The sequence below is a fragment of the Saccopteryx leptura genome, chromosome X (genome assembly GCF_036850995.1).
Source record: "Saccopteryx leptura isolate mSacLep1 chromosome X, mSacLep1_pri_phased_curated, whole genome shotgun sequence".
Taxonomy (NCBI): domain Eukaryota; kingdom Metazoa; phylum Chordata; class Mammalia; order Chiroptera; family Emballonuridae; genus Saccopteryx; species Saccopteryx leptura.
Window position 1 is genome coordinate 97,884,108 of NC_089516.1, and position 27,960 is coordinate 97,912,067.

Sequence of the window (27,960 nt, forward strand, 5' to 3'; positions counted from 1 at the left end):
CCAAGGCACTGGACAATTTAGAGCCGCACGCCGGGCGGGAACGTAAGATGGCGGAATAGCAACGCGAAGCGGTTACTACTGAGTGTGCTGACTTCGGTTTGGGTCTCGACAGCTGCAGTGGTCACTGAGAAAAGAGTGCCAAGGGTAATTGGCCAGGATGCCGAATATCAAAATCTTCAGCGGCAGCTCCCATCAGGACTTGTCCCAGAAAATTGCTGACCGTCTGGGCCTGGAGCTAGGCAAGGTGGTGACTAAGAAATTCAGCAACCAGGAGACCTGGTAAGGGCGAAGTTGGGACCCTGACTGCTTCACCTGCCCGGGCGGCAGGGGCGATACTTGGGCAGCAGAGGGTAGGGGGACTAGGGCCGCCGCGTGGGTTCTGAGGAACTGGGTTGGGGGGGAAGGGTCAGCTCAGGCGAGCGTGCTCTACAGGCTGTTTCCGTTATTTTACCTCTTGCGGGAGGGTCACATTGGTTCTCACTGTGTGGTGGGGTCGAGTCAAGATTGAGGTTGAGGTGAAGCTACTGTGTTTGAAGGCTATGGCTGGAGGACCCAGCCTGGGGTTAGTCGCTGCCTAAAGCGATGGGAAGGGAAAGACACTTAGCTTCGGCTGTGGAGACACGTGGCTTTGTCGCTTCGCTGTTGAGCCACCCAGGCTGGACAAGCGCTTCTTCAGCTCTTGGTCCAGCTTTCTTGGGAAAACGTACTGCGTAATGAGCCCTCCTGGTTTTTCTTCTAGAAGCTAAGAAGCAGCTTTTCAGTTAAAAATTGTGTTGGGTTTGGTATTGAGGGAAATTAGCATTATGTGCCGAGGGCGCCAAGATTACTACTGGAGACTGCCCTAGATTGGCAAGTGTTGGCTTTTCACATCTTTAGAATCACATCTTTAGACTCTGAGCCATAATTATGTTAAATCTAGTTGTCCAGTAGGAATGCATTAACTCTGCATCCTGACTGCCAGCGTCTTAGCTTGAGCCATCAAGCCACCCATTGCCATGCTAATTAAATTTGCTCCTTCCCCCCACTTCCACCTTCCTCATGCACCTTGAGGCCATCTTAGAGATAACTTGGCGTCTGAGCCTTTCCATACCCTTCCACCTAAACATAGAATCTTCTGATTCTGATAGGCCTACTTTGTGTTTTGTGGTTATTCTGTTGATCAAATCAGAGCAGTACTCACAATCTACTGTCATCTGTTAAGGAGAAAGTTGACACCAAAACTAATGAGTAGTTGAACAAGTTAAGATTGCTTTGAACATGTTTTCCTAAATGGTTTTATTTCCATTTTTCTCTCTTTCAACTTGTTACCAAAGTGTAACGATGATTACTCTGTAGACCATGCTGATAAAGGCATTCATCTGTAGTGGACAGCATCCTTCTGGATGCATGATTATTGTGCTGCTGGTTGTGATGCAAATGATAGTGCAAACACTGATGCCGTCTGTAACCAGGCAATACCTTAGTCAAAAGAGGCTAGCCAAGCTGCTGCCTTTAGCTTTGACCACAACATGACTCATGGGCTGTAATAAAGAAGAAAAAACACAACCAGATCTTGAGAGTGATAGTATAGCTGGGGGACAAGAATGATTTTCATTTTAACGTTTATTTTTTTTTGGCTCCTTAATAGAACTGTGGTTATTAAATTCTGTTACCATGCTTCTAGAAAAAAATACAGACTTATTTTTCCACGTGTTAACCCTTCACCCTCTGCATAATGCAACACATCACAACCTGAGGCTATATTGGGAGAGGAGGGGAAGAAAAACCTCATCTTTCTACTGAATGATTTATCTGAATTTATCAGCAATCCCAATCTACTTTTCTGAGATATAAGTCTGGTTTTATTTTTAAAACAACTGGACAGTAACATGTGTGGAAACATTGGATAAGATTAAGCCCAGTGTGGAAAATTGCTGACGGTTTAGTTTTCTTTGTTTCTGGCTTAATCATTAGCTTTTTGGTTCCTTAGATGTTCTGAAACCCTCATTGAACATAATCGAATATGTTGCGTGTGGAGCTTCCTCTCACCAACCTTTGGCTTTTCTGCACTGCAGAAATATGATAGCTGCAGCCCTGTGTGACTCTTGGGATCATGGACAGGCCAGCTCAGAGGGTGCTGTGGGTCAGCAGATGGGGAACTGCAGAGCCCATCCTCAAATTAGACAGTTTTGCTATTTTCTGCAGTTTGGCAACATCTCAGGGGTTGATGCTCTCTTGAGCAGAGTGGCTTTTCTTCTGAAGTCAGGATCATCCATTGCTTTCCAGTTACTGAAGAAATATGCATATATATAGATGGCAAATCACGGAAATAGTTAAGAAAAGTTAAAACTTAAGCCCTTGACTCTGACTCAGAGAACCTGGATTTAAATCTTTAGCCTTTCTTTGCATCAATAATCTGATCCGTAAAGTAGTATCTACCCATAAAGTTATTGTGAGAACTGAGATAGGACTGAAGTTCTTAGAACGCTGTCCAACACAACAAATGCTGGTAAGAAGAGGTGGTGATGGTATTACAGAAAACGTGAAAAATATAGAAGAGGATGAGGGGTAAAAAGACATACCCCAAAATTCCACTACCCAAGACAAACTTAATGTTTTTGATGTATGACCTTCCAGATGTTTGTGTGTTTATATACTTTTTAAAAAATGACACGTTGTTTATAGCTTTCTTCACTTAACAACATATTTTGAATAGTTTCTTCCCTTAATATTTAGTCTATGTGGTTTTAAACATCTTTTTAATATTTTATTTATTCATTTTAAAGAGGAGAGAGAGAGAGAAAGGGGAAGGAGCAGGAAGCATCAAGTCCCATATATGCCTTGACTGGGCAAGCCCAGGGTTTCAAACTGGTGACCTCAGTGTTCCAGGTCGATGCTTTACCCACTGTGCCACCACAGGCCAGGCCTTAAACATCTTTAAAAAAGTGTAGTTTGTCTTAGGGTTTTATCATAATTTTAGATAATCAAGTCCTATTAGGTATTTCCAATTTTGATATAATGCTTTTACTATGAAAACCCTTGAACATAAATCTTTGATTGTTTATTATTTTCTTAGGCTAAATCCTTAGAAGGAGAATTATTTGGTTAAAGGCTATACCATTATTAGGTTTTTGAATACCTATTGCCAAATTGCCCTCCAGAATAGTTGAACCAATTTTCATTCTCACCAGGAGTACTACTACTAATAATATTTAGTGTATAGGGAATAATTAACATGTGCTTGTTACAATGCTAAGCCCTTTTATACATGTGTCATAGTTAATCCTCTCAATACTGCTATGAGGAGTTACTCTCACTATCCCCGTTTTATGAATGAAGGAACTAAGATTCAGAGGTTAAGTAACTTGCCCAATTCTGGGTATAACTTTTATTTAAAATTTGTTTATACAATATTTTATCTGACTTTTTTTTATACAAACAGAAGTTTATTTAGAAGTGGCCCAGCTGAGCTGCAGGAGCTCAGGGAACAAGTTTGAGAGGCAAAAGAAATGCCTTAAAGCAGTGGTTTGCAACATTGTTACACTTAGGGACCTATGAAAATAGAATTATTTTGGGAACCCCTAAGGCAGAAATCACTCTAAGCATAAGCAAATTCCACTAAGATCTTTGGCTCTATCTATAATCTTCATGCAATATCAAGGTGGTTAACTCTTTCCCAGACTGGCACGAAATTTCTGGCAGACTGCAGACCAGTGGTTGGAAAACACTGCTTTCAAGTTTAGGAGAAAGAGAGAAGCAAGGAAAACACAAAAACACGCCTGGGGCAAGGGGGTGGGGAAAGGTGAAGGCATGCTGCGTGGTGGCCACCTCCACCTCTGGGAAGTCACTTTTAATAAGATGGTCAGGGGACGTATTTTAATTGGACACCTGAGAAATGAATGAGATAGTTGTAGAAGAGCATTCCAGCTAATGGGAAGAATGTGAATTGTAAATTTACACGCAGTTTTAGGAAATAATACAGAGCAACCCTCTGTCCCCCATTACCCAGTTTTCCCAAAATTCCAAAGCATAATTTTTCCAAACTACCGTTTTCTTGCAAAAGTATGTATAATGCAACAACCAGGATTTTGACATTGATGCAGTCAAGATACAAAACCATCTGTCACAACGGATCGTTCCCATTGCCCTGTGGTAACCTCATCCACCTTTCTCCTCCCCGTGTGGTTTTCGTTTTTATATTGCCATTTTCTGGTTTGGTATATGGGTAATACTGACCATATAAATGAGTTGGAAAATAATTCTTTTATCTGTTGTTCTGGAAAAGTTTGTACAAAATCTGTTTTAATTCTTCCTTAACTGTTTGATAGAATTAATTCTTCAGTGAAGCTGTTTCAGGTGTCTTTCTAGAAATTTATCAATTTTATTGATTCCTCTTTCCATAAAACCAGCTTTTTGTTTCATTGTTTTTTTCTCTATTGTTTTACTGTTTTCAATTTCATTGATTTCTGCTTTTATAGTTATTTTTTTTCATCCTCTGGGTTTATATTGCCCATTTCTAGTTTCTTGATGTAGGAGCATATATTATTTATTATTATTACTATTATTACTACTTTAGCAAGGGAGAGAGATAAGAAGCAGCAACTCATAGTTGCCGCACTTTAGTCGTTCATTGATTGCTTCTCATATCTGCCTTGGCTGGGACGGGAATGGGGGTGGAGCTCCAGCCGAGTCAGTGACCCCTTGCTCAAGCCAGTGACCTTGGGCTCAAGCCAGCAACCTTGGGCTTCAAGCCAGCGACCTTTGGGCTCTTGCCAGTGACCATAGGATCATGACCTACAGCTCAAGCGGGTGAGCCTGTGCTCAAGCCGGATGAGCACATGCTCAAGCTGGTGACCCCCAGGTTTCGAACCTGGGACCCCAGGTTGGCACTCTATCCACTGCACTATCACTGGTCAGGCAAAACTTACGTTATTGATTTGAGCATATAAGGCACTTTTAACATAAGGATTTCTAGTATAAAATACTTCTTTTAATTTTTTTTATTTTTCAATTACAGTTGACATACAGTAGTATATAGTTTCATATACTATTTTTTATATAACTTATGATCACCCTGATAAGTTTAGTACTCATCTGACACCATACATATAGCTTTTACAATATATTAAGCATATTTGCTATACTATACTTTACATACCTCTGACTCTTTTTTTTTAAATTTTTTAAATTTATTCATTTTAGAGAGGAGAGAGAGAGATAGAAAGAGAGAGAAAGGGAGAGGAGCAGGAAACATAAACTCCCATATGTGCCTTGACCCGGCAAGCCCAGGGTTTCAAACTGGCAACCTCAGAATTTCCAGGTCAATGCTTTATCCACTGCTCCACCACAGGTCAGGCACTCCTGACTCTTTTTATAACTGATAATTTACACATCTTAATCTGTTCCCCCTTTTCACCCATACCCCAAATCCCCCTCCCTTCTGGCAGCCATCAAAATGTTCTCTGTGTCTATGAGTTTGTTCATTTATATTGTTCTTTAGATTCCACATATAAGTGAAATCATATGGTATTTGTCATACTCTGACTTACCATATTTCCCCATGTATAATATGCACCCTTTTTCGAAAAATTAGGGATCTAAAAACTGGGTGTGTCTTATATAGTGGTTGTAGATTTTTCTACTTGCATTTCCCACTTTTTTGCGCTTATTGAGTTGTATGAATTTTATGATAAATAAAACTTGAGTTCAATAATTTTATGTAATACTTTTTCCCCCCAAATTTCAGGCCCCAAAATTAAGGTGCATCTTATACATGGGGAAATATGATATTTCTCATAGTATAATACCTTTACATCTACCCATGTTTCCGCAGATGGCAAGATTTCATTCTTTTTATAGCACAGTACTATTCTGTTGTATATATGTACCACTTATTTATCCATTTGTCTGTTAGTGGGCACTTAGGTTGCTTCCATGTCTTGACTACTGTAAATAATGCTGCAGTGAACATAGAAATGGATATAGCTTTTCAGATTACTGTTTGCATTTCTTTGGATAAATGCCCAGAAGTGGATTTGCAGGGTCCTTCCTTGTCTCTTGTTTTAGTCTTTGTTGTAAAGTCTATTTAGTCTGATATAAGTATCGCTACCTCAGCTTTTTAAAAAAAAATTATTGATTTTAAAGAGAGAGGAAAGGAGAGAAACATTGTTCATTGGTCGCTTCCCATGTGTGCCCTGACTGGGGACTGAACCCTCAACACTGGTGTATTGGGATGACACTCTAACCAACTGAGCTACCCAGCCAGGACCCAGAAATTTTTGTTGTTTGTTTCTATTTGCATGAAACTTATTTTCCATCCTTTTACTTTCAGGCTGTGTGTGTCTTTCAATCTGGAGTGGTTCTCTTGTAGGCAGCATATGTTTGCTTCTTTCTTTTGAGACTATTTTTTATTTATTTATTTTTATTGATTTTAGAGATTTGTGTGGGCCTTGTTTTCTTTTTCATTCGTCCATCCTATGCCTTTTTTTAAAAATTGATTTAAGAGATGGAGAGATAAATCCACTTGTTCCACTTATTTATGCTTTCATTGGTTGATTCTTGTATGTGCCCTGACTATGGATTGAATCAACAAGCTTGGTGTATCGGGACAATGCTCTATCTAATCAACTGAGCTACCTGGCCAGGGCCACCCTATGCCTTTTGGTTGGAACATTTAATTCATTTATATTTAAAGTGATAATAGATAGATATGTAGTTATTGCTATTTTATTACTCTTAATTTTTATCTTTTTATTCTTCATAAAAAAATCTGTTTCACATTTCTTGTAATACTGGTTTGGTGGTGATGAACTCCTTTAGCTTTTTCTTGTCTGGGAAGCTCTTTATCTGCCCTTTGATCTAAATGATTATCACTTGCTGAGTAAAAAAAACCTTTAAGTTGTAGAACGTAGCTTTTTATCATTTTGAACTTTTAAATTTCATGCCAATCCCTTCTGGTCTGCAAAGTTTCTGTTGAAATCAGCTGACAGTCTCATGGTAGTTCCCTTGAAGGTAACTAACTGCTTTTCTTTTGCTGGTTTTAAGATTCTCTCTTTGTCTTTAACCTTTGGCATTTTGATTATGGTGTGCCTTGGTGTGGGCTTCTTTGGGTTCTTCTTGTTTGGGACTCTGTGCACTTCTTAGACTCGTATATGTCCTTTGCCAGGTTAAGGGAGCTCCCTCCCTCCCTCCCTCCCTCCCTCCCTTCCTTCCTTCCTTCCTTCCTCCCTCCCTCCCTCCCTCCCCCCTCCCCTCCCCTCTCCTCCCCTTTCCTTTCCTCTCTCTTTCTTTCCTTTTTTCTTTCTTTTCTTCTTTCTTTTGAGACTATCTTTTATTTATTTATTTTTATTGATTTTAGAGAGAGGGGAAGGCAGAGAGTGATATATAGATAGAAACAATGATTTGTTGTTAACTTATTTATGAATTCATTGATTCATTCTTATGTGTCCTGAGCAGGGATTGAACCTGCAACTTTGGACACTGTAACTGAGCTATCCTGCCAGGGTCTTCTGTCATTATTTCTTCAAATAGGTTTTCAACTTTTGCTCCCTCTAGTCTTCTCTGGTACCCTACCATGCTAATATTCATATTCTTGATATTGTTAAGGGGCCCCTTAATCCTCATTTTGGGGAGATTCGTTTTTCTTTTTGTTGTTCTGCTACCTTGTCTTCCAAATTTCTGATTTAATCTTCTACTTCATCTAATCTATTGATTCTTACATATTCATCATTTCAGTTATTTTATTTTTCATTTCTATGTTTCTTTTTTAATTTTTAAATTTTATTTAGAAAATTAACTTTAACAGGGTGACATTGATCAAATAAGAGTACATAGATTTCAGGTGAACATTTCTATAGCATTTGAACTGTTGATTATGTTGTATACTCATCACCCAAAGTTAAATCATTTTCCATCACTTTATATTGGTCCCTCTTTATACCCTTCCCCCCATCTCACCCCACCTCCCCATTCCACTCTCCTTGAGGCTTCTTCTGCATATTCTTGGTTATACAACTTCTGTTGAGCTAGACTTCCAGAGGTTCTCAGGGATGGTTGTTCTGTAGTTTAGTTGTAATTTTGTTGTGGACATGGGAAGAAGCTAAAATACTCCCTGAATTCAGTACTTGAAGAAGTTTTATCTCCAGATATCCAAAACTAATGTGTTTTCCTCTTTGTTCTGGCTACCAGGAATCTAAACTTCCCTGTTCTTATTTGTTTCTGGTTTGATTTCTTACCATGTGTTTTTATTTTTCTTGCTTTACTGTATAAACTAACCCCATTCTTTTCAAAGTTAGGATCCTTTCCATTGTTACTTGATTGGAAATAAATAAATAATAATTATCACCTTTGTTAGCTGCTTCTGGCAATTAAATTATTTCCTGTTGAAGAAGTTTTTCTCTTGATCAATAGATGTTATCAACCATTTTGATTTATGCCTTGTCTACACATACTACACATTCATGCAAAAATACGCACCCTCAACCACCCCCACCTAGAGGATTAATAAGGGAAATGATGTTTTGAGGTGTTACTGAGGTTATTTTATAATCATAAGCTATTATCGATAAAGATCCAAATATAGATATTAAAATTTTCATATTGTGGTAAAAGATAGCCCTACTCCATAATCAGAATTTCTGTAGAATTTTTAAAAGATGACTTAATTGGACCAGAGTACAGTTAGCATGGAATGAGGATAAGGACTGCATGTGGTTTTTTCTTTACTGTGTCCCTGGCACCTAGCACAGTGACTGACAATGGGACATTTAATATTTGTTGAGTGAATTGGCCAATACAGTAGATGTGGTATTGTCCTCTGTAGAAGGCATCTTTAGAACTTGTTTAGAAGTTCTAGCAGGGGAGCACAGCTACTTGTTTACCCTTGATGATTAACAGTCCTCTCTATCGGGAAGGTTGTCCTCTTCGACCAACCATGCAGCTTTGGGAGGGTCACACATAGAGCGGTGAGGGAGGAATGGGAAACCTGCCTAGCTAGCCATATCAGCCGAATCACCTGAATCACCCCTGCTGATCAATGGGGTGACAGATATCACAGCGAGATTGCCCTTACATCCTGTAGATGGCATCTTTATAGAACAGTAGTGATTTATTCTTTATATGATCTTCCTGTTTTTGTTATATATGGATTGTGATAGTGGCAGATGCTATATCAAATTTGCATTCACATGTCTTGTACCTGAAATGAGATATAGGCTGCCTACTGGAATTATAGTTCGGTGATTTGTGAGTACTTTAGCCCATCTTTTTCCTGTCATATCCCATGTAAAAATAGGTAATATTTGTGTAGTGCATTGGAGTAAACTGAGGCAGTAAACTGCTTCTGGTACAAGGGCCCCGTCAGGTGATCTCCTGAAGTCTGAAGTGATCAATCTTCACACACAGCTGTAAACCATTCATAGCATACTAGTAGAAAGCTATACTTATTAGATCTTACTGTGTGTAGAACTATAGTGCTTTAAGATCTATTGTTTCTGCTCTCTTTTCCTGGATGTAGCGTGGAAATTGGTGAAAGTGTACGTGGAGAGGATGTCTACATCGTTCAGAGTGGCTGTGGTGAAATTAATGACAATCTAATGGAGCTTTTGATCATGATTAATGCTTGTAAGATTGCTTCAGCCAGCCGGGTTACTGCGGTCATCCCATGCTTCCCTTATGCCCGACAGGATAAGAAGGATAAGGTAGGAGCAGAAACTCCTTTATTTAAAATAAAAATGTTTTTAAACACGGAAAGCATGAGCACTTGCCCCAAGTCACAAAAATAGTCCTTAATCATCAGATGTATATTTAGAGGATATTTTTTAAAATTACATTCTCTTAGGCCTTATCTGATCTTTAAAACAATTGACATATGATTGGTTTATATAAAGCAACACACTTACAGTCTGTATATTTTGTTCCAAATTATATGTGACTTTCAGCTAGCTCACTGCTATTATTTAATTGTATCAGTAAGACTAAGCATCAACTCCCATGGAGTAGAATACATTTTAAACTATTGTAGGTTCTCTGGGACCCTTGTAGAGTTATAGTTGTGACCATTTCATGAAACTCAAAGTCTGTTACATGAATACTTGGTCTCATTACACACACACACACACACACACACACACACACACACACACACGCCTTATTTATCTAGTATATTAGAGGATAAGGTATATACGTAAGACTTTGCAGGTCTGTTTTGTCTATTGTAATCAGTGGTCAAAATTTACTGTATTTCCCCATGTATAAGCTGCAACTTTTTTGGAAAAATTTGGGGCCTAAAAACTGGGTGCATTTTATACAGTGGTTATAGTGGGTTTTTTTTACTTGCATTTCACGCTTTTTCACACCTGTTTTTGTGCTCACTGTTGAAGACAGTGATTCGTCATCAGACACAGATGAAGACAAGCTAATGGATGGGGGTTTTGACAGGGATGAGAAGTGTATGAATTTTATGATGAATAAAACTTGAGTTCAATATTCTGTAATCATGTTTTTTGTGTGTTATTTTTGAAATTTCAGGCGCCAAAATTAAGATGTGTCTTACACATGAGAGCATATTATACATGGGGAAATATGATACATACAATGCATGGGAGAAGGCAGATATTTTTATTCCAATATTGAGTATAATGCTCCTACAGAGTATAGAGTAAAGGGCATGGACTTTGCCATTTTACAGTGCAACAGGTGTGTTTGTTATTTAAGTGGTTGAGATTGCTGAAAGGTTGACCCTTCAGATGAGTAAGGGAGTGGTATAATTTACAAAATAAACTATAGGATGACATGTTAGATGTTATATAGGTTTGAGTAGTGTATGTATTAAGAGATTTTTCTAAAAATGTTTCGAAAAAGATTGTCTGCCTAATTAAAATTGAGCATTGGAAACACTTGAGCAGGCTGAAAATATGTACATTAAGTTAAGAAAATGAAAGGTAGGAAGGTTATTCTCTTTCATGTAATATGTATCCTGAATTGGAAAAGTGATGTTCCAATTAATATCTGCACTTTTTTAAGTAGGTTGTGATCTACTCAGAGCAATGGCTGTGTCACTTTCTTTGAATTTCCTGGTAGCACCGTGCCTTAAACATAGTAGGTACACAATAAATAAATTTTTCTTGTGCAAATGAATTCTTAAATTGGCTTTTTTTTTTCCTTTTCTCTCCATTTAGAGCCGGGCTCCCATCTCAGCCAAGCTTGTTGCAAATATGCTTTCTGTAGCAGGTGCAGATCATATTATCACCATGGACCTTCATGCTTCTCAAATACAGGTATCAAAAGAAGCCAAACATGAGCTTAGAGATTTTTAGGAGTTAAAAGTGAAGAGACGACTGATAATGCTGAAGACTGCAGAGAAGCCAAATACTGCCCAAGTAGGGCTCAAATAAAGTAGACATTAACAACATTTTACACATCCTTACATTGAGCTTAGTTCACGGTGTTAATCATTTGGAGTGGTTGGAAAGGGAGACACTCAGGTATTCTGGGAAGAGTGTAGGTTTTGGGATCACACCTGGTTTGAATACTTGCTGTAACACTTTTTAGCTTCGGACAGGTTATTTAATTTCTCTAATTATACACGGCTTTGGTATTTTGAATATTAAGTAAGATGCTAAATTCATAGTATAATGAATTCCTCATGACAGGAACCAAGTAAATGGGAGTTGTTATTGTTATCATTAAATTTAGAGCCACAGATATTAGAACAAACTTTCTAGCATAAACCCAGAGTAAGGGGGAAAAATATTACCTTATGTCAATAATTTTTATACTTTTTGAGAGAGGAAGAGAAAGAGATGAGAAGCAACAACCCATACTTGTGTCACTTTTAGTTGTTCATTGATTGCTTCTCATACATGCCTTGACAGGGCGCTCAGGCTTAGCCAGTGACCCGGCGCTCAAGTCAGCAACCTTGGGCTCAAGCCAGAAACCGTGTGATCATATCAGTGATCCCACAGTCAAGCCAGTGACCCCATGCTCAAGCCAGATGAGCCCACTCTTAAGCAGGCGATCCAGGATTTCAAACCTGGTACCTCAGCATCCTAAGTTGATACTCTATTTACTGTGTCACCACTGGTCAGGCAGTATAGTTTTTATACTTTTTAATTTTTATTTTATTTATTTATTTTGTATTTTTCCAAAGTTAGAAGCGGGGGCAGTCAGACAGACTCCTTCATGTGCCCGACTGGGATCCACCTGGCATGCCCACCAGGGAGTGATGCTCTGCCCATCTGGGGCATTGCTCCATTGCTGCCAGAGCCATTCTAGCACCTGAAGTGGAAGTCATGGAGCCGTCCTCAGCGCCCAGGCCAACTTTGCTCCAATGGAGCCTTGCCTCTGAGAGGGGAAGAGCAAGACAGAGAGGAAGGAGAGAGGGAAGGGTGGAGAAGTAGATGGGCACTTCTCCTGTGTGCCCTGACCGGGAATTGAACCCAGGACTTCCACACACCAGGTCGACACTCTACTACTGAGCCAACTGGCCAGGGCTAGTTTTTGTACTTTTTTTTTTAAAGCTTTTATACAGTATTTTTTACTATCATGTTTTTTTTGTTTGTTTTTATTTATTCATTATAGAGAAGGGAGAGAGAGTGTGTGTGTGTGTGTGAGAGAGAGAGAGAGAGAAGGGGGGAGGAGCAGGAAGCATCAACTCCCATATGTGCCTTGACCAGGCAAGCCCAGGGTTTTTTTGAACCGGCAACCTCAGCGTTTCCAGGTTAACGCTTTATCCACTGCGCCACCACAGGTCAGGCCGTTTTTGTACTTTTTAAAGAGACTTTCAAATTATTGTCTTTAGAGGCTTATGGGAATCCAGTGAGATACACGGGACAGGTGAATATACCCATTTTTTAGAAGAGGAGCAAATTAGTTGAGAAACAGAGCTAATCTGCACCAACTAATATTAGAGCACAGATCTGGCTTTTAGTTACTCTCTGTGACAATTTATTAAAATTACCTTCCACTAACTTTATGTACTATAGCATCTCTAAATGATTTACCAGTTAGCTTTTGCTCCTTAACATAAAGCAGTAAATTTTTTTATTACCTCATGAGTATGCACATGGCTGGGTAGTTCTGGTCGCAGCTGAACTTGACCATTTTTCACAAGGGCTCACTCATGTGCCTATGGTCATTTGTGGGTTAACTGAGGGCTGGCTTTGCTCTCTTGCATAGCCTGGATTTGAAGAGGCTGGTTTTAAAGTCCTATACCATCTAATCAGTCAGAAGGTTTCAGTAAGGTATTCTTTGGGCAAGCCACTATTCTCTTTGTGTTAGTCATTTATAAATGAAAGAGAAAGGTATACCTTAGAATCACACAATGTTTCATGTCAAATTTATTATTTATAAATAAATAAATAAATAACAAAGTAAAACTGACCCAGCTCCTTTCTACAGGGCTTTTTTGATATTCCTGTGGACAATTTGTATGCAGAGCCAGCTGTCCTGAAGTGGATAAGGGAGAACATCTCTGAGTGGAGGAACTGCACTATTGTCTCACCTGATGCCGGAGGAGCTAAGAGGTATGGTTGAAATTCATATTATTCTCAATGCCTTACTGAGAAAATGTTTCATATAGTTGTCAGAAAGTGATGTTTTTCTATGCAAGTGACAGTTTTTTAGTACTTCAGAATGGACATACTGATGGCTGGGACATACGCTGGGTATAGTCTTACTCCTCTTCCTGGCCTGAGTCACTACCTGAAAGAGAAAACAGCAGCAGAGGGGCCCTAAATAGTCTGGTGTTGTGGGCCTGGCTGTAACCCATTTAGTAACTTGGCACTCATGGTTGGCAATACTGCTAGAAGCCTATCAGAATGGGGAGGAAATTTGGTTTTCGAATGAGTGGCACCTGCTGTCAAATCACATGATAATAGTGGACATGTAAGCTTTTACATACTTGTCAATGTTGTTGTTTAGATTGTTTTGATCCTTTGCATTATTTATTAAGTAGGAAGGAAAATAAAGCATCATTTTATTGAAACCCAAGACCTTAACATTTTCAACTGCCAATGATTGCAGTATTTTACAGCTCACATGGTGCTAAGAGCTTTTGATTTCTTTAGTGGGTCACTCGTTAGCACTGCATTCAGAAGGGTGACACATGCTCTTGTGGAAATAGAATGAAAAGCTACAAAACACAGATGATTAGGGAAAGTTAATTCAGATCTCTCAAAAAGCCATTCAAATCTTGAGTGATTGTTTCTCTACAAGCTTTTTATTTCGGTAACTTCACCAGCACTGATAAGCTGAGAAGTTAAGTTTTGTTATTAAGCCAGATATATGGCTTTGTCAGGCTCGTGTAATCCCCAGTTACCATCTGTAATACCAGAGACAGAACTAAAAATCATTCCCCTAATGGTAGTTGGCATACTTGTCTGACTTGTACATTATTTTCACATCTTTCCATGAGATTTAGAAAATAGTCACATTTGAAATAAATAATCAAGCAGAATTTTTTTTCCAAAGTTCATTACAGAAAAACTGCCTTTAGTAGTTGACTTATTGCTACATGTGTTTTTTGGGGGAGAGGGTATATTTTTGTTATCATGATAGAGTATTTTCAAAGTCAGTGGCTATCACTTCTGTGTTGGCAAGATTTGGGGAGTAGGGAGATATCTTTGTGTAGTTATGACTTATACATAGTTCTCTGCTCAGCGGCACAGGGAGTGGCTTTGTCTAGCCCTGTATGCTTTATTAACAGTGAGTTTCTTGGTTAAGTATGGAAAATTTGGGATACTTGAACTAAATAATCATGCATTTGCCTTGGATAAGTAATTATTTCAAGCAGATTGGTTAGTCTTGATGTTATGCGCTCAAGCAGTAGTAGTAAAATGATCACATGGTGCGGTTCACTGAGATCAGGATGCAAATGCTGCCTAGCTTATGGTTCAAACCTTGTGTATTCTCTATTATGTGGTTACCAGTTCTTCCATATCTAGTACAAACTCAGATGTGTGACCATCGTTAAAAAAAAAATTCGCCTGGCCTGTGGTGGCGCAGTGGATGGAGCATTGACCTGCAAATGCTGAGGTCGCCGGTTCGAAACCCTGGGCTTGCCTGGTCAGGGCACATATGAGAGTTGATGCTTCCAGTTAATAAAAAAAAAAAATTTAAAGCACAGGCCTTACCATACATGATGAGGATGGCATAGTGGAGCATGGATGTTCATGCCACTCGGGTGGCACACTGTCATTTACTTACACTGAATGGATTTCTACTTGAGTTAATGATATGGTACTTTGTCACCAGACAGACTTGTCTTTCATTTCTATCTTTTAATCTGTTTTATATTATCTTATAACTTAAAAAATCCTATTTTGATTTGGAGATACTTCAGCTGTACAGTGAGATGCCCAGTTTGCCTGGTTAATGCATATATAACTTTTTTTCTAGCAGCCGTTAAAGGAACTCTCAAGTTTAGTGTCCAGGTACAGTTGACACTGACAGTTCGTGGATCACTAAGAGTGTAGTGTGATGAGGGTACGGGCATTGGAACAGACTGAGACTGCTACCCTCCAGCCAGGCTCAGGTTCATTTCTCACTACATCTACATGTCAGATTGGGACAGTGTGCGCTGCTGGCATTAATTAACCAAGTCTTCTCTCTGTCCCCTTTGGCTGCCAATCCATTAAATGAATGTGCCTTAGCATTCTAGTATTTCCTGGCACTGGTGAGGATGCCTGTCTATCCTCTACTGTAGCCCAGAATGAATTCATTTAAGTTTGACTGATATATTTATAAACTACTCTCAGGATATGGAGACATTAGTATTTAAAACCCAGTTTGTGATGTCAGTTAATTAGTTGCTTTCTTCCAGCCCTGGGAACTGCTTGGTTTCAATGAGTATTCTTCTCCAGAAAACAAGCCCATTCCTTAGTCCATTTATTTTTGTCTTAGCAGCTATGCACACTCAGGTTTTAATTGCAGATACCCTGTTTTGCAGAGTTACCTCCATTGCAGACCGGTTGAATGTTGACTTTGCCTTGATTCACAAAGAAAGGAAGAAGGCCAATGAAGTGGACCGCATGGTGCTGGTGGGAGATGTGAAAGATCGGGTGGCCATTCTAGTGGATGACATGGCTGACACTTGTGGCACAATTTGCCATGCAGCTGACAAGTGAGTGCTGAGCAGTGAGGCTGGTGGTTAGAAGTAAAAAGCTGATTGCTGTCTGCATGCTGTAAGCCTACTAATTCTTTTTGGAACTGAACGGATGGATGATGACTAGCTTTGGGAGATTTTCATCACCCTTGCCTTGAATTTCATTATTTTTAAGTTGATGAGTACTCTTTTTTTTCCCCCAGACTTTCTTTATTTTTTCTTTTTTCTTGTGCTAAATTAAATATAACATAAAATTGGCCATTTTAACCATTTTAAGTGTATAGTTTGATGGTATTAGCCACATTCCAGTGTTATGCAACTATCACCACTTTATTTCCAAAATTTTGCCATTACTATGAACACTTTTAATAGCTTTTTTTTGTTTGTTTGTTTTTGTTGTTGTTTTTTTTTGTTGTTGTTGTTTTTTGTTTTTTGTTTTTTGTTTTTTAGTGAGTAAAAGTAGAAATCCAAAGGCCTGGGTAGGTAGAAATATATTCTCATATTTATATTTTACCTAAGCCAGAAACCCAGGTCTTACCTTTTGATTGTCTATTTTAGCTGCTTCTTCCTTTTTCATATTACCTCTCATCTCTTGGCTATTCTAAATTGCCTTCCCTCTGTTCATTCTGCTACCAGTCACCAGTCTCTTAGCTCCCCATCTTTCACATTGCCTTCTCACTTGCTAATCTTCCTAAAACTAAGGCCAGATCTCACCACTTCTCACCTTTGAAACCTTAAGTGGCTTCCCATTGCTTAGAGTCCAAGCCATGGATAATATGTCTCTCATAACGTTTTTCTAAACCTCTGAGTGTGCTTTGCACAGGACCTGGCATATAATAGATGCTAGAAAAAAAATGTGTGTTAATGTGTCTTCATTTGGATCCTGGAGTATACATTTTTAAACTTCCTTTTTGTCTCTTTGTATTACTAAGGTGATGCTAATTGCTATAATAGATCAACACCTTGAAGTGTCGGTGGCTTGCCTGACAGTGGTGGCGCAGTGGATAGAATGTTGACCCGGGACACTGAGTTCCCAGATTCGAAACCCCAAGGTTACTGGCTTGAGTGTGGGTTTGTCAGCTTGAGTGTGGGCTTGCTGGCTTGAGTTCAGGGTCTCTGGCTGAATGTGGGATCATCGACATGATCTCAAGGTCACTGGCTTGAGGAAGGGGTCATCAGCTTGGCTTGAGCCTCTCAGTGAACAACTAAAGTGAAGCAACTATGAGTTGATGTTTCTCATCTCACTCTTCCCTCTCTCCTTCCCTGTCTTTCTCTGAAATCAATAAAAAAAGTCAGTAGTTTAACATCATAAAGTTTCTTTCTGATTCATGGCATATTACAATGCAAGTATTCCTCTTTTAATGATGTAGCACTGCATCTTTAACATGTGGCTTTCCTAGATTACGTTGAAAGACAATTCCATTTTGGCCAGCCAGAAAGGGAAAGGGCATGGAAGATCAATTACTCATGGAAGATTTTTATAAGCTCAGCCAAGAAGTGGTGTACACTGTAGCAGCCCACGTTTTGATTGCCAGAATTAAGTCACATGTCCACACCTAACTATTGCAAGAGAGGCTGGGAAATGTAGTCCAGCCTTGTGCCCAGAAAGAAGAGGTGATGGATTTTGTAGAGTGTAGCAGTCTTATCAAAGTCTTTTTATACAAATCCAGATGTATTCAGGTAAGTTCTTAGTCTGGTTCTCTTTCCTTGATATAGACTGAATTGTGGCCCCCTAAAATTTGAATCATTGTAACCCTAGTCCCCAGTGTGATGACATTTGGAGATGGGACCTTTGGGAGGTATTTAGGTTTAGGTGATGTCATGAGGGTGGGGTCTTTATGATGAGATTAGTGCCCTTAGAAGAACAGAGGACTTTCAAGATGGTGATGGAGTAAGTGGATGGACGTTCTACTCATCTCCTCCTAGGACCAAACTGGAGTCATAACTAACTAAATTTAAGAACAATCAGCCTGAAAAATCAATTTAGGAATAAAATAAGAGTCTATAACCACGGGTTCACAGAAGCCACATCAAGACTGGTAGAAAGGGCAGAGACATGAAAAGAACTGTCCCACTCCCAGGAGTGAACAGCTGTTCGGAGGTTTCCCCTGAGAGAGGTGAGGGTTTTAAGCCCCAGGCCAGGTGCCCCAGCCTAGAGCACCAGAACCTAGAAGAGGCACCCACATAGCATTTGGCAGTGAAAAGAGAAGAGGTTTCTGTCTGCGGGAAAGAGCCAGGAATTCTCAGAGATGCAAGCACCCTCTTAAAGGGCCAATGCAGAAAATCTTCATTCATAGCCAGTTACCCTAGGCTCCGGCAGAAGGAGGGCTAAAAGGACTGGAGTTGTGTGAGGAGAGTGTGAAATTGGCGATCTGGGGACAGACACGGTGAGGGACAACCACCGGAACCCCTGTGCTGAATCATTCATTCTCTAATACTGCACTCACCATCTTTCTTGGGTGCAGCAGTCCCCTCCATGTGGCATCAGCCTGGGGGAAAGCTGCTGCCCCACCCTCGGGAATCTCTCTTGCCCCATCCTGTAAAGATTGGGCCCTGCTGAGAAGTAAGCATCCTTGGCCAGAAAGCAGGAATCTGAAAAGACTCGGATGACTGTGACTCAGTTGTCTGGTGTTGATGCTGGTACTTTCCCCCAACTTTCCTGAGAATATGACTGGTGTTCCAGCCTTATAGGAGATTCAGCAGAAACTGTCCAGACTATTGGCAGACCAAATCTCTGGGTTTCAGAGGGCATGCCCACCAGATTCCTAGTGGCCACACTCTACTAGGGTCCCTAAAAAAATTCAGGACAGACTAACAGCTGGGGTCTTGGGGTAGGAGCCACACCCACCACCCTTCCTAATCCCTGAATTGCCCCAGCTTCTAGACTATACTACAAGTTCTTTCAAGGGCTGTACCCAACAAGCAGCCAGCAGACAAAAGCAGCAGAAGGTGGATCTCAGGCAATCTTGGGCCTGTTCTTGACTTGCCCCAAGGCCTAGGGCTGGTAAAAGCCAGCCTAGGTGTACAGCTTGGTACTCCCATATGCACATAAGCCCAGCAGAGGCAGCTACAAACTCTGGATTGCTTTTACATCCAGAAAGGTTGCTGAGGGCCAGTCACAGTCAAGTGTCTTACATTGGTCTGCACAAGATTCTCTCCTAAGAGGTCCAGAACCTACGATACCAACACATCCATGGCCAACTACAGAAAACACCAGAGCAACACCCAACTACCCTTAACTAGCAGCATATCCTAACAGAGAGCTCGTAAGGCATCAAACCCAGTTGAGGCAAATTGCGCTTTCTGTGGTCAACACCTGCATAGCAGCTTGCACGCTTTGAATGAGGTAGAGCATCACAGTCAGCTGGTCCAGTTTCCGGATAACCTGCCCCGCTGGGCTAAGATCCACAGGAGGAAGGGAGAGAGGCTTAGAGCACAGACATTCCAAGTGTGAGTTCTTTGGGGCCTATTATTGGGATCAATTGAGGGGCTTAGCCACCTACTGTGGGGGAGGGGTCACAATCAGTCCCAGTAGAAGACTCTCAATCTTACTCCCTGAGACCAGGGACTCCCCAGCAGAAAGAAGGGACTGGCAGCCCCACTTAACCTGAACTTGCTGCTGCTCACCTCACTGGGAAGAAATAGAATTAGAGTATCCAGCAGAGGCTGAAGGATTAGGTTCTGGAGTAGGGCCCACTTTTCCTGTACTGAGCTCCTGATCAAGAGACCCCCGAAGTAGGGGGTTCCACTAAAGTTGTCCTCCCGACCTCAGTTGCCCCAACCCACCAAGCTTGCTACCCGTGGAGGGGTTGGTGGGGTGAAATCAATCTGAGTCCACTCTACAGTCTTTCTACAGAAGCCTCTGCAGGAAGACCAGGCAGCTGCAAATGAAGTGGAACAGCTGAAAAGTGGAGGCAAATCTTAAGGAACTTGGGCCCTTTTATGGAGCTGCTGTCAGCTCTAAACAGGAGGAAGGTGATCCTTATACACAGGTTGGCTCATCCCATATACATCTAGGAGCAGAAATACAGACACAAACAGTGAACAGAGTAGGAAGTACAGACAGGTAGCCCATGGTGGGTTTCAAAGAGTGTCTGACAACCCATGCCCAGACCCTTCCCAAGTAGACCCAGAACCAACACAGCCAGTAATAGGATGCAGACCACAACAATGCTAGACTGAACTAGCCACACAAGCGGTACACCCAAAGGAGTGCAGCAGACAATGGACCATGCTGAGAATAACTACACCCCAGAGGCCAGACGCTGTCTAGCGTCTAATACACACAAGCAAGGTTGACCCTTAGAGCCAGCCAGCCTGAAGGGTTAGCTCTACCCACAAAAGGGCCAACAGCATTCAAGACTGACTCACACAACACTAGGGTACATATAACTCTCAAGAAACAGTCCTAGAGCAAAGAGCTCAGGTGGCCAGGAGGTGAGTACCGCTGAGCCCATCTTCTTCATAAAGACATCAAAACAAATTTGGGAGTCAGAGCTACCTAATATACAAACAAAATGGGAAGACAAATGTAACCCAAATGAATCAACCAGAGAAATCCTCAGAAAAATAATTAAATGAAATGGAAACAACCAAACTAGCAGACACAGAATTAAAATAATGGTTATTAGGATGCTCAAGGATCTTAGAGTATGAATAGATGATCACAACAAGAACTTAGTAAGCATTAAAAAGGGCATTAAAACTGGCCCTGGCCGGTTGGCTCGGTGGTAAAATGTCGGCCTGGCGTGCGGAGGTCCCGGGTTCGATTCCCGGCCAGGGCACACAGGAGAAGCGCCCATCTGCTTCTCCACCCCTCCGCCCTCTCCTTCTTCTCTGTCTCTCTCTTCCCCTCCTGCAGCCAAGGCTCCATTGGAGCAAAGATGGCCCGGGCGCTGGGGATGGCTCCTTGGCCTCTGCCCCAGGCGCTAGAGTGGCTCTAGTCGCCACAGAGTGACGCCCCGGATGGGCAGAGCATTGCCCCCTGGTGGACATGCCGGGTGGATCCCGGTCGGGTGCATGCGGGAGTCTGACTGCCGCCCCGTTTCCAGCTTCAGAAAAATACAAAAAAAAAAGGCATTAAAACCATAAATAACCAGTCAGAAATGACAAATACAATGTCAGAAATGAAGACTGCACTAGAAGGAATCAACAGCAGGCTGGATGAAATGGAGGATTGAATCAGCGATTTAGAGGATAAGATAAACTTGCTCATGGTACGTTTTCTAGGCTAGACCACATGTGAGAACACAAAACAAGTCTCAGTAAATTTAAGAAGATGGAAATCATATCAAGCATCTTCTCTGACCACAATGTCATGAAACTGGAAATCAAGTACAATAGAATAACTGAAAAACATTCCAATACTTGGATGCTACATAGCATGTTATTAAATAATAAATTGGTTAACAATGAGATCAAGGAAAAAATACAAAATTTCCCATAAGCAAATAAAAATGAACATACAACAATCCAAATTCTATGGGTCACAGCAAAAGTAGTACTGAGGGAAGTTCATAGAATTATAGGCATATTTTAAGAGGCAAAAAAAAAAAAGAAAAAGTCAAATAAACAATCTAGCCCTGCACCTAAAACAACTAGAAAAAAAGAAACAAACAAATCCCAGAGTATGATACAAACAAGTGGAAGCATATATCGTGTTTGTGGATGGAAAGAATTAACGTCATTAAAATATCCATACTACCCAAAGCAATGTATAGATAGATTCAGTGTAATTCCTATGAAAATCCCAAGGAGAAACTTCACAGATCTAGAACAGATATTCCAAAACTTTATGTGGAACCAAACCAAAAAAATACCTGAATAGCCTCAGCAATTTTGAAAATGAAGAACAAAGTGAGAGGATCACACTTCCTGATATCAAGCTATACTATAGGCCATTATAATCAAAGCAGCCTGTTTTACCTGGCCTGGATGGTGCAGTGGATAAAGCACTGATTGACCTGGAAGGTTGAGGTCGTCAGTTTGAAACCCTGGGCTTGCCTGGTCAAGGCACATATGGGAGTTGATGCTTCCTGCTCTTCTCCCCCTTCTCTCTCTCTCTCTCTCCTCACTAAAATAAACAAACACACTGTTTCTGGCAAAAGAACAGGTATACAGAATAATGGAACAGAGAGAGAACCCAGAAGTAAACCCATGCCTTTATGATCAATTAATATATACACTGCTCACAAAAATAAGGGGATCAGGGAATCTGCACATACTCCAGTACTTTCAGCCTTTGGTACAGTGCATTTTCACCAATGAAGTTAAAATTGGTTTTTCATCTCATTTGCATAATTGAACAACTTTCTTTGACTTGTCGTTTGCTTTTCTGATGTTCTTGTTTAATAAAAAAAATCAAATGCTTTTTTTATCACTTCATATTCATTTTTGAAATATCTCCTAATTGTTGTTAGCAGTATATTTGACAAGGCAAAAATACAGTGTGTCCGTAAAGTCATGGTGCACTTTTGACCGGTCACAAGAAAGCAACAAAAGATGATAGAAATGTGAAATCTGTACCAAATAAAAGGAAAACCCTCCCAGTTTCTGTAGGATGATGTGGCAGCATGTGCACATGCACAGATGATGACATAACACCGTGTATACAGGGGAGCAGCCCACGGCCATGCCAGTTGAGATGTGGACGGTACAGATGAAAGTTCTGTGGCTTGCTAAATTTGAATTCGTAACCAAAGTGCAACGTGAATATCGGCACATTTATAACGAAGCACCACCACATAGGAATAACATTACTTGGTGGCATAAGCAGTTGAAGGAAACCGGCAGTTTGGTGGAGAAACCCCGTGCTGGTAGCCATCAGTTAGTGATGAGTCTGTAGAGGCTATAGGGGATAGCTACCTAAGGAGCCCTAAAACATCTGTGCGTGAGCCCACATCAAACTTCACTGAATAGGTATGAAACTGGGAGAGTTTTCCTTTTATTTGGTGCAGATTTCACATTTCTGTCATCTTTTCTTGATTTCCTGTGACCAGTCAAAAGTGCACCATGACTTTACGGACACACTGTATACAATGGAGTAAAAGTCTCTTTAATAAATGGTGTTGGGGCCCTGGCTGGTTGGCTCAGCGGTAAAGTGTCGGCCTGGCGTGCGGGGAACCCGGGTTCGATTCCCGGCCAGGGCACATAGGAGAAGCGCCCATTTGCTTCTCCACCCCCCCCTCTCTCTGCCTCTCTCTTCCCCTCCCGCAGGCAAGGCTCCATTGGAGCAAAGATGGCCCGGGCGCTGGGGATGGCTCCTTGGCCTCTGCCCCAGGCGCTAGAGTGGCTCTGGTCGCGGCAGAGCGATACCCTGGAGGGGCAGAGCATCGCCCCCTGGTGGGCAGAGCGTCACTCCTGGTGGGCGTGCCAAGTGGATCCCGGTCGGGCGTATGCGGGAGTCTGTCTGGCTGTCTCTCCCTGTTTCCAGCTTCAGAAAAATACAAAAAAAAAAAAAAAAAGAAAGAAAGAAATGGTGTTGGGAAAATTGGACAGGTACATGCAAAAAAATGAAGCTGGACTACCAGCTTACATAATTCACAAAAATAAACTCAAAATGGATAAGAGACCTAAATATAAGTAATGAAACCATAAGAATCATGGAAGAAAACAGGTAGTAGACTCTCAGACATCTCTCATAGAAATATTTTCGCCTATTTATCTCCATGGCAAGTGAAATAAAGGACAAGGTAAACAAATGGCACTACATCAAACTAAAAAGCTTTTGCACAGCAAAGACATGATTAACAAAACAAAAAAGCAGCCCACACAATGGGAGAGCATATTCACCAATACGTATGATGAGGCATTAATAACCAAAATTTAACTTCTAAAATTCAACACCAGGAAGGTAAACAATCCAATTAAAAAGTGGGCAAAAGAAATGAAGAGACACTTCTCCAAAGGCGACATACAGATGGCCAATAGGCATATGAAAACATGTTCAATGTCACTACTCATTAGAGAAATGCAAATTAAAACTACAATGAGTTATCACTTCATACCTATCAGAATGGTGCTCATTAACAAATCAACAAGTGCTGGTGAGGGTTTGGAGAAAAGGGAACCCTCCTGCACTGCTGGTAGGAATACAGACTTGTGCAGCCACTGTGGAAAACAGTATGGCGTTTCCTCAAAAAATTAAAAATGGAACTGCCTTATGACCCAGCTATCTCACTTCTAGGAATACATCCTAAGAATCCCAAAACACTGATTCAAAAAAGGATATGTACCCCCATGTTCATTGCAGCATTGTTTGCAGTAGCCAACATCTGGAAACAGCCCATGTGTCCATGAGTGGACAAGTGGATAAACTAGTATTTTTCACAATGGAATACTATGCGGCAATGAAAAAGAAGGAAATTTAACCTTTTGCAACAGCATGGAATGGCCTGGAGATTATTATGCTAATTGAAATAAACCAGGCAGAGAAAAATATATTATCTCACTTATATGTGGAATCTAATGAACACAATAAACTGAGGAACAAAATAGAATCAGGCAAGGCATGGGGAACAGATGGACAGCTGTCAGAGGGAAGGGTGATGAGGGAACAGGATCAAAGCAGGTGGAGGGATTAGTCAAATTATATATACATCACAAGTAGATACAGATACAGAAAACAAGGTAGCAATAGGATGTAGAGGGAGGGGGGACAAAGGGTGAAACGGGTGGAAAGAGCATGGGGCATGGGTGGGCATGATTTGTTTAAAGGGAGTTATATTGAGTGGGACACTTGAAAACATTTCAGTTCAATAAGTTAAAAATAAAAATTTTAATTAAAAATAAAAACTATATAATACAAAAAAGAATAAACCAGAGAGTTTGCTCACCCCTCCTCCCCTGTGCATGTGGAGGTCAAAGAGGTTGTGTGAACACAGCAAAATGGCAGCCACCAGAAAGCTAAGAGAAGTAGCCTCAGAATAAAAACTGCTTTGCTGTCACCTTGATCTTAGACTTTGTAGCCCCTAGAACTGTGAGAAGTAAAATTATGATTAAGCCACCCAGTCTGTGGTATGGCACCCAAGCTGACCAATACACTTCTTCCTAAATCAGGTTCTACAGTGACAGGATTAATCTAATCCAACTCTGCTTTTTCCTGTAGACTTCTTTCAGCTGGAGCCACAAGAGTTTATGCTATCTTGACTCACGGAATATTTTCTGGCCCAGCCATTTCTCGCATTAACAATGCTTGCTTTGAAGCCGTAGTGGTCACCAACACCATACCTCAGGAGGATAAGATGAAGCATTGCTCCAAAATACAGGTGAGGGTGAGATTCTTGTAAAACAAACTTTCTCCAAGTATTCAGGAGGTAGTTAAAAATGTTGAATTACCAGAAGATTTCCTCCTTTGCTATTAAGGATTTAGTCTGTCATTGGGATCTGTGATCCAAAAGTAAAAAAAATCACGTGTTTAAAAACTCAGATTGCTGGACTTGAGAATCTCTGGAGAATGGAGCCCAGGAGTGAACACTTTAACAGCCCTCCCAGTGATAACGATGGTCCCTCAAGTTTGCAAGTCTGTTCTGTAGTATGTGTGTGTGTCAGTCTTAAACTGTTGTCCCCTAGAGACATAATGTGAAACCTTTAAACTGATGGTATATTCCCTTGAATTCCAGTGTTTCTCAAAATTGTTCTGGAATCAAACTAAGTTGATTACCTAGTGTTCTTATTAAAATGTAGATGGATAGCTGTGGTGATTGCTGCGGGTGGGCCAGATGGAAGAGGATATAGGGGAGATAAATGGTGATGGAAGGAGACTTGACTTGGAGTGGGTGACCACAAATTACAGTGTACGGAGATGTGTTGTAGAATTAGACACCTGAAACCTATATAATTATGTTAACTAGTGTCAGTCTAATCAAAATTAATTAATTAATTAATTAAAATGTAGAGTCCTTTTCTCCATCTAAGATCTACAAAACCACAGGTCCTGAGACCAATACTTTAAAGTACAGTAATTCCCCAATTAATTGTTAGGCACTCAAGTTTTCATGCTGTAGAATTGAAAGAGGGCCTTTGCTTATTTAAAAGTGTATACAGTAGCCCTGGCCAGGTAGCTCAGTTGATTAGAGCATTGCCCTGGTATGTCAAGGTTGTGGGTCTGATTCCCCAGTCAGGGCACATACAAGAAGCAACCAGTAAATGCATAAATAAGTAGAACAACAAATTGATGTTTCCTTCTCTCTCTAAAATTAATAATCAAGTGTATACAATAATCCATTAGCCTTCTGAAATATGTTGAATTGGAGGGTTGATGTTATTCTTAAGGCTCTTTTTTTTAGCTTAAATATTCCATTCCAAAAAAAAAAAATGTCAACCCACCACCATCTTGGTGAGCCTGAGTCAGAAATTTTCTTCTATTAGTATTTTAGTCTATCCTACATGGTTAATATTAAAAATGTTGTAGGTAGGTGCACACTCACGAGGGGAAACAACACAGTGCTCTCATTAGTCTGCTCATCAGTGTCTGCAAAGGGGCCAGTCACTTCTTCCTTTCATTTTTTAAAAAGATTTTTATTGATTGATTTTATAGGGAGAAAAGGGTTAGGGGTGATAAGAAATAGTTGTTTCACTCTAGCTATTCACTGGTTGCTTGTCATATGTGCCCTGACTGGGCAAGCCCAGGGTTCGAACCGGCAACCTCAGAACAGGCCAGGAAAGTCGTGTCTGTCTGTATGATCCTAACCTGATGTTTTTCATGCCTTTCTAGGTGATTGACATTTCCATGATCCTTGCAGAAGCCATCAGGAGAACTCACAATGGGGAATCTGTTTCCTACCTGTTCAGCCATGTCCCTTTATAATAGAATAACCTCTGAGGGTTTTAAAAAATAAAGTGAATCCCATCCCTTGTTTTCCCTTGGTGTTTGATGAAAAATTCAGCAGAAGACCCAGCTTGCTCCAGTAGCTTTCTACATCCCATGCCAGATATATTCATGTTTTTCTAAAATTACAGAAAAGCAGGTTGAGACTAACTGCTTCGACTTCCTTCCTGCATTGTCTCATTCTGTCTTTGATGTTTTGAACCTTGCAGCCTTTAACTAGATCTCAGCTGCTGCAAGATTTCAGGCTTTGAAGGGTATTGTGTGGGGGCGTTTCAATGTGATTGGGGAAGCTCAGACTACTTTTCATGTGAATGCTTCAGGGTTTCCTTGGTTCAGAACTACTAGCAACAAAGCTAACCCAATCTCCCACCCCCATAACATGTGACAAGTTCTCTAAGGTCTATACTAAATTAAAACAACAGCCCCGGGCAGCCCAGATCCCAACTGCAGTTGCTGATCCCCTGTAAGGCAGGCAGCTCTCAGGTCGCGGCCTGAGGGAAGACAGCGCACAGTGCAGCAGATGCTACTTGGGAGGAATAAAGCCTGATCCATCACCCTCTGCTAGGGAACTGTTGCTTAGTCTCTTTTGTATCTTCCTTTTCCATTTGGTTTGACCTTCAACCATCTTAACTTTTTCCTGACCAAATACCTTCTTGGGCCTAATTGATCATTGTACCATAGTCTTCTGGAAAGCAAGCCTCATTTTTTTGCTATGTATTCCTTAACATTTACGTGAAATTTTGCTGCAGCTTAATCTTCCTTAGCCCACTACCACTAGTTGGTGTTGTGCATTTTAATTAATTTAAGTATTTAATTTTTATCTTCTTTCCTTGAATCTATTTGACCTCAAATTATCTGAAGTTTCTGTTTAAAAGATTGATGTTACTAGCTCTTGTAGAGGAAACTAATAAAGTATCTGTCTGTGTGATCCCGGTCTATATCATATCTGTACTACTCTCTGCCAAAAATTTGGTTTAGCTGTCTTGCTACCCAATGATAGTTTTTTTTTAAAGATTTTATTTATTCATTTGAGAGAGGAGAGAGAGATAGA

At 40.6% G+C, this 27,960-nt stretch overlaps 1 protein-coding gene and 1 long non-coding RNA gene across 3 annotated transcripts in view; one reads left to right on the forward strand and one right to left on the reverse strand.

Annotated features, from left to right (window-relative positions):
* Positions 1 to 27,960, reverse strand: part of LOC136385321 (uncharacterized) — a 69,845-nt gene that overhangs the window by 4,685 nt on the left and 37,200 nt on the right. The gene's annotated exons all lie outside the window — the stretch shown is intronic.
* On the forward strand, positions 10 to 27,837 carry PRPS1 (phosphoribosyl pyrophosphate synthetase 1). The gene is made up of 7 exons (XM_066356095.1): positions 10 to 279; positions 9,494 to 9,677; positions 11,157 to 11,255; positions 13,378 to 13,502; positions 15,926 to 16,099; positions 25,188 to 25,347; positions 26,796 to 27,837. Exons 1-7 carry the CDS (start codon positions 158 to 160, stop codon positions 26,886 to 26,888), a joined length of 957 nt encoding a protein of 318 aa, XP_066212192.1. The 5' UTR covers positions 10 to 157; the 3' UTR covers positions 26,889 to 27,837.

Bases quoted from the DNA above. Each gene is read 5' to 3' on its own strand.
- PRPS1 (XM_066356095.1), top strand. From the start codon at position 158: ATGCCGAATATCAAAATCTTCAGCGGCAGCTCCCATCAGGACTTGTCC. The intron at 11,256-13,377 runs GTATCAAAAGAA...TCCTTTCTACAG, and splicing joins TTCATGCTTCTCAAATACAG to GGCTTTTTTGATATTCCTGT. The intron at 13,503-15,925 runs GTATGGTTGAAA...CCTGTTTTGCAG, and splicing joins GATGCCGGAGGAGCTAAGAG to AGTTACCTCCATTGCAGACC.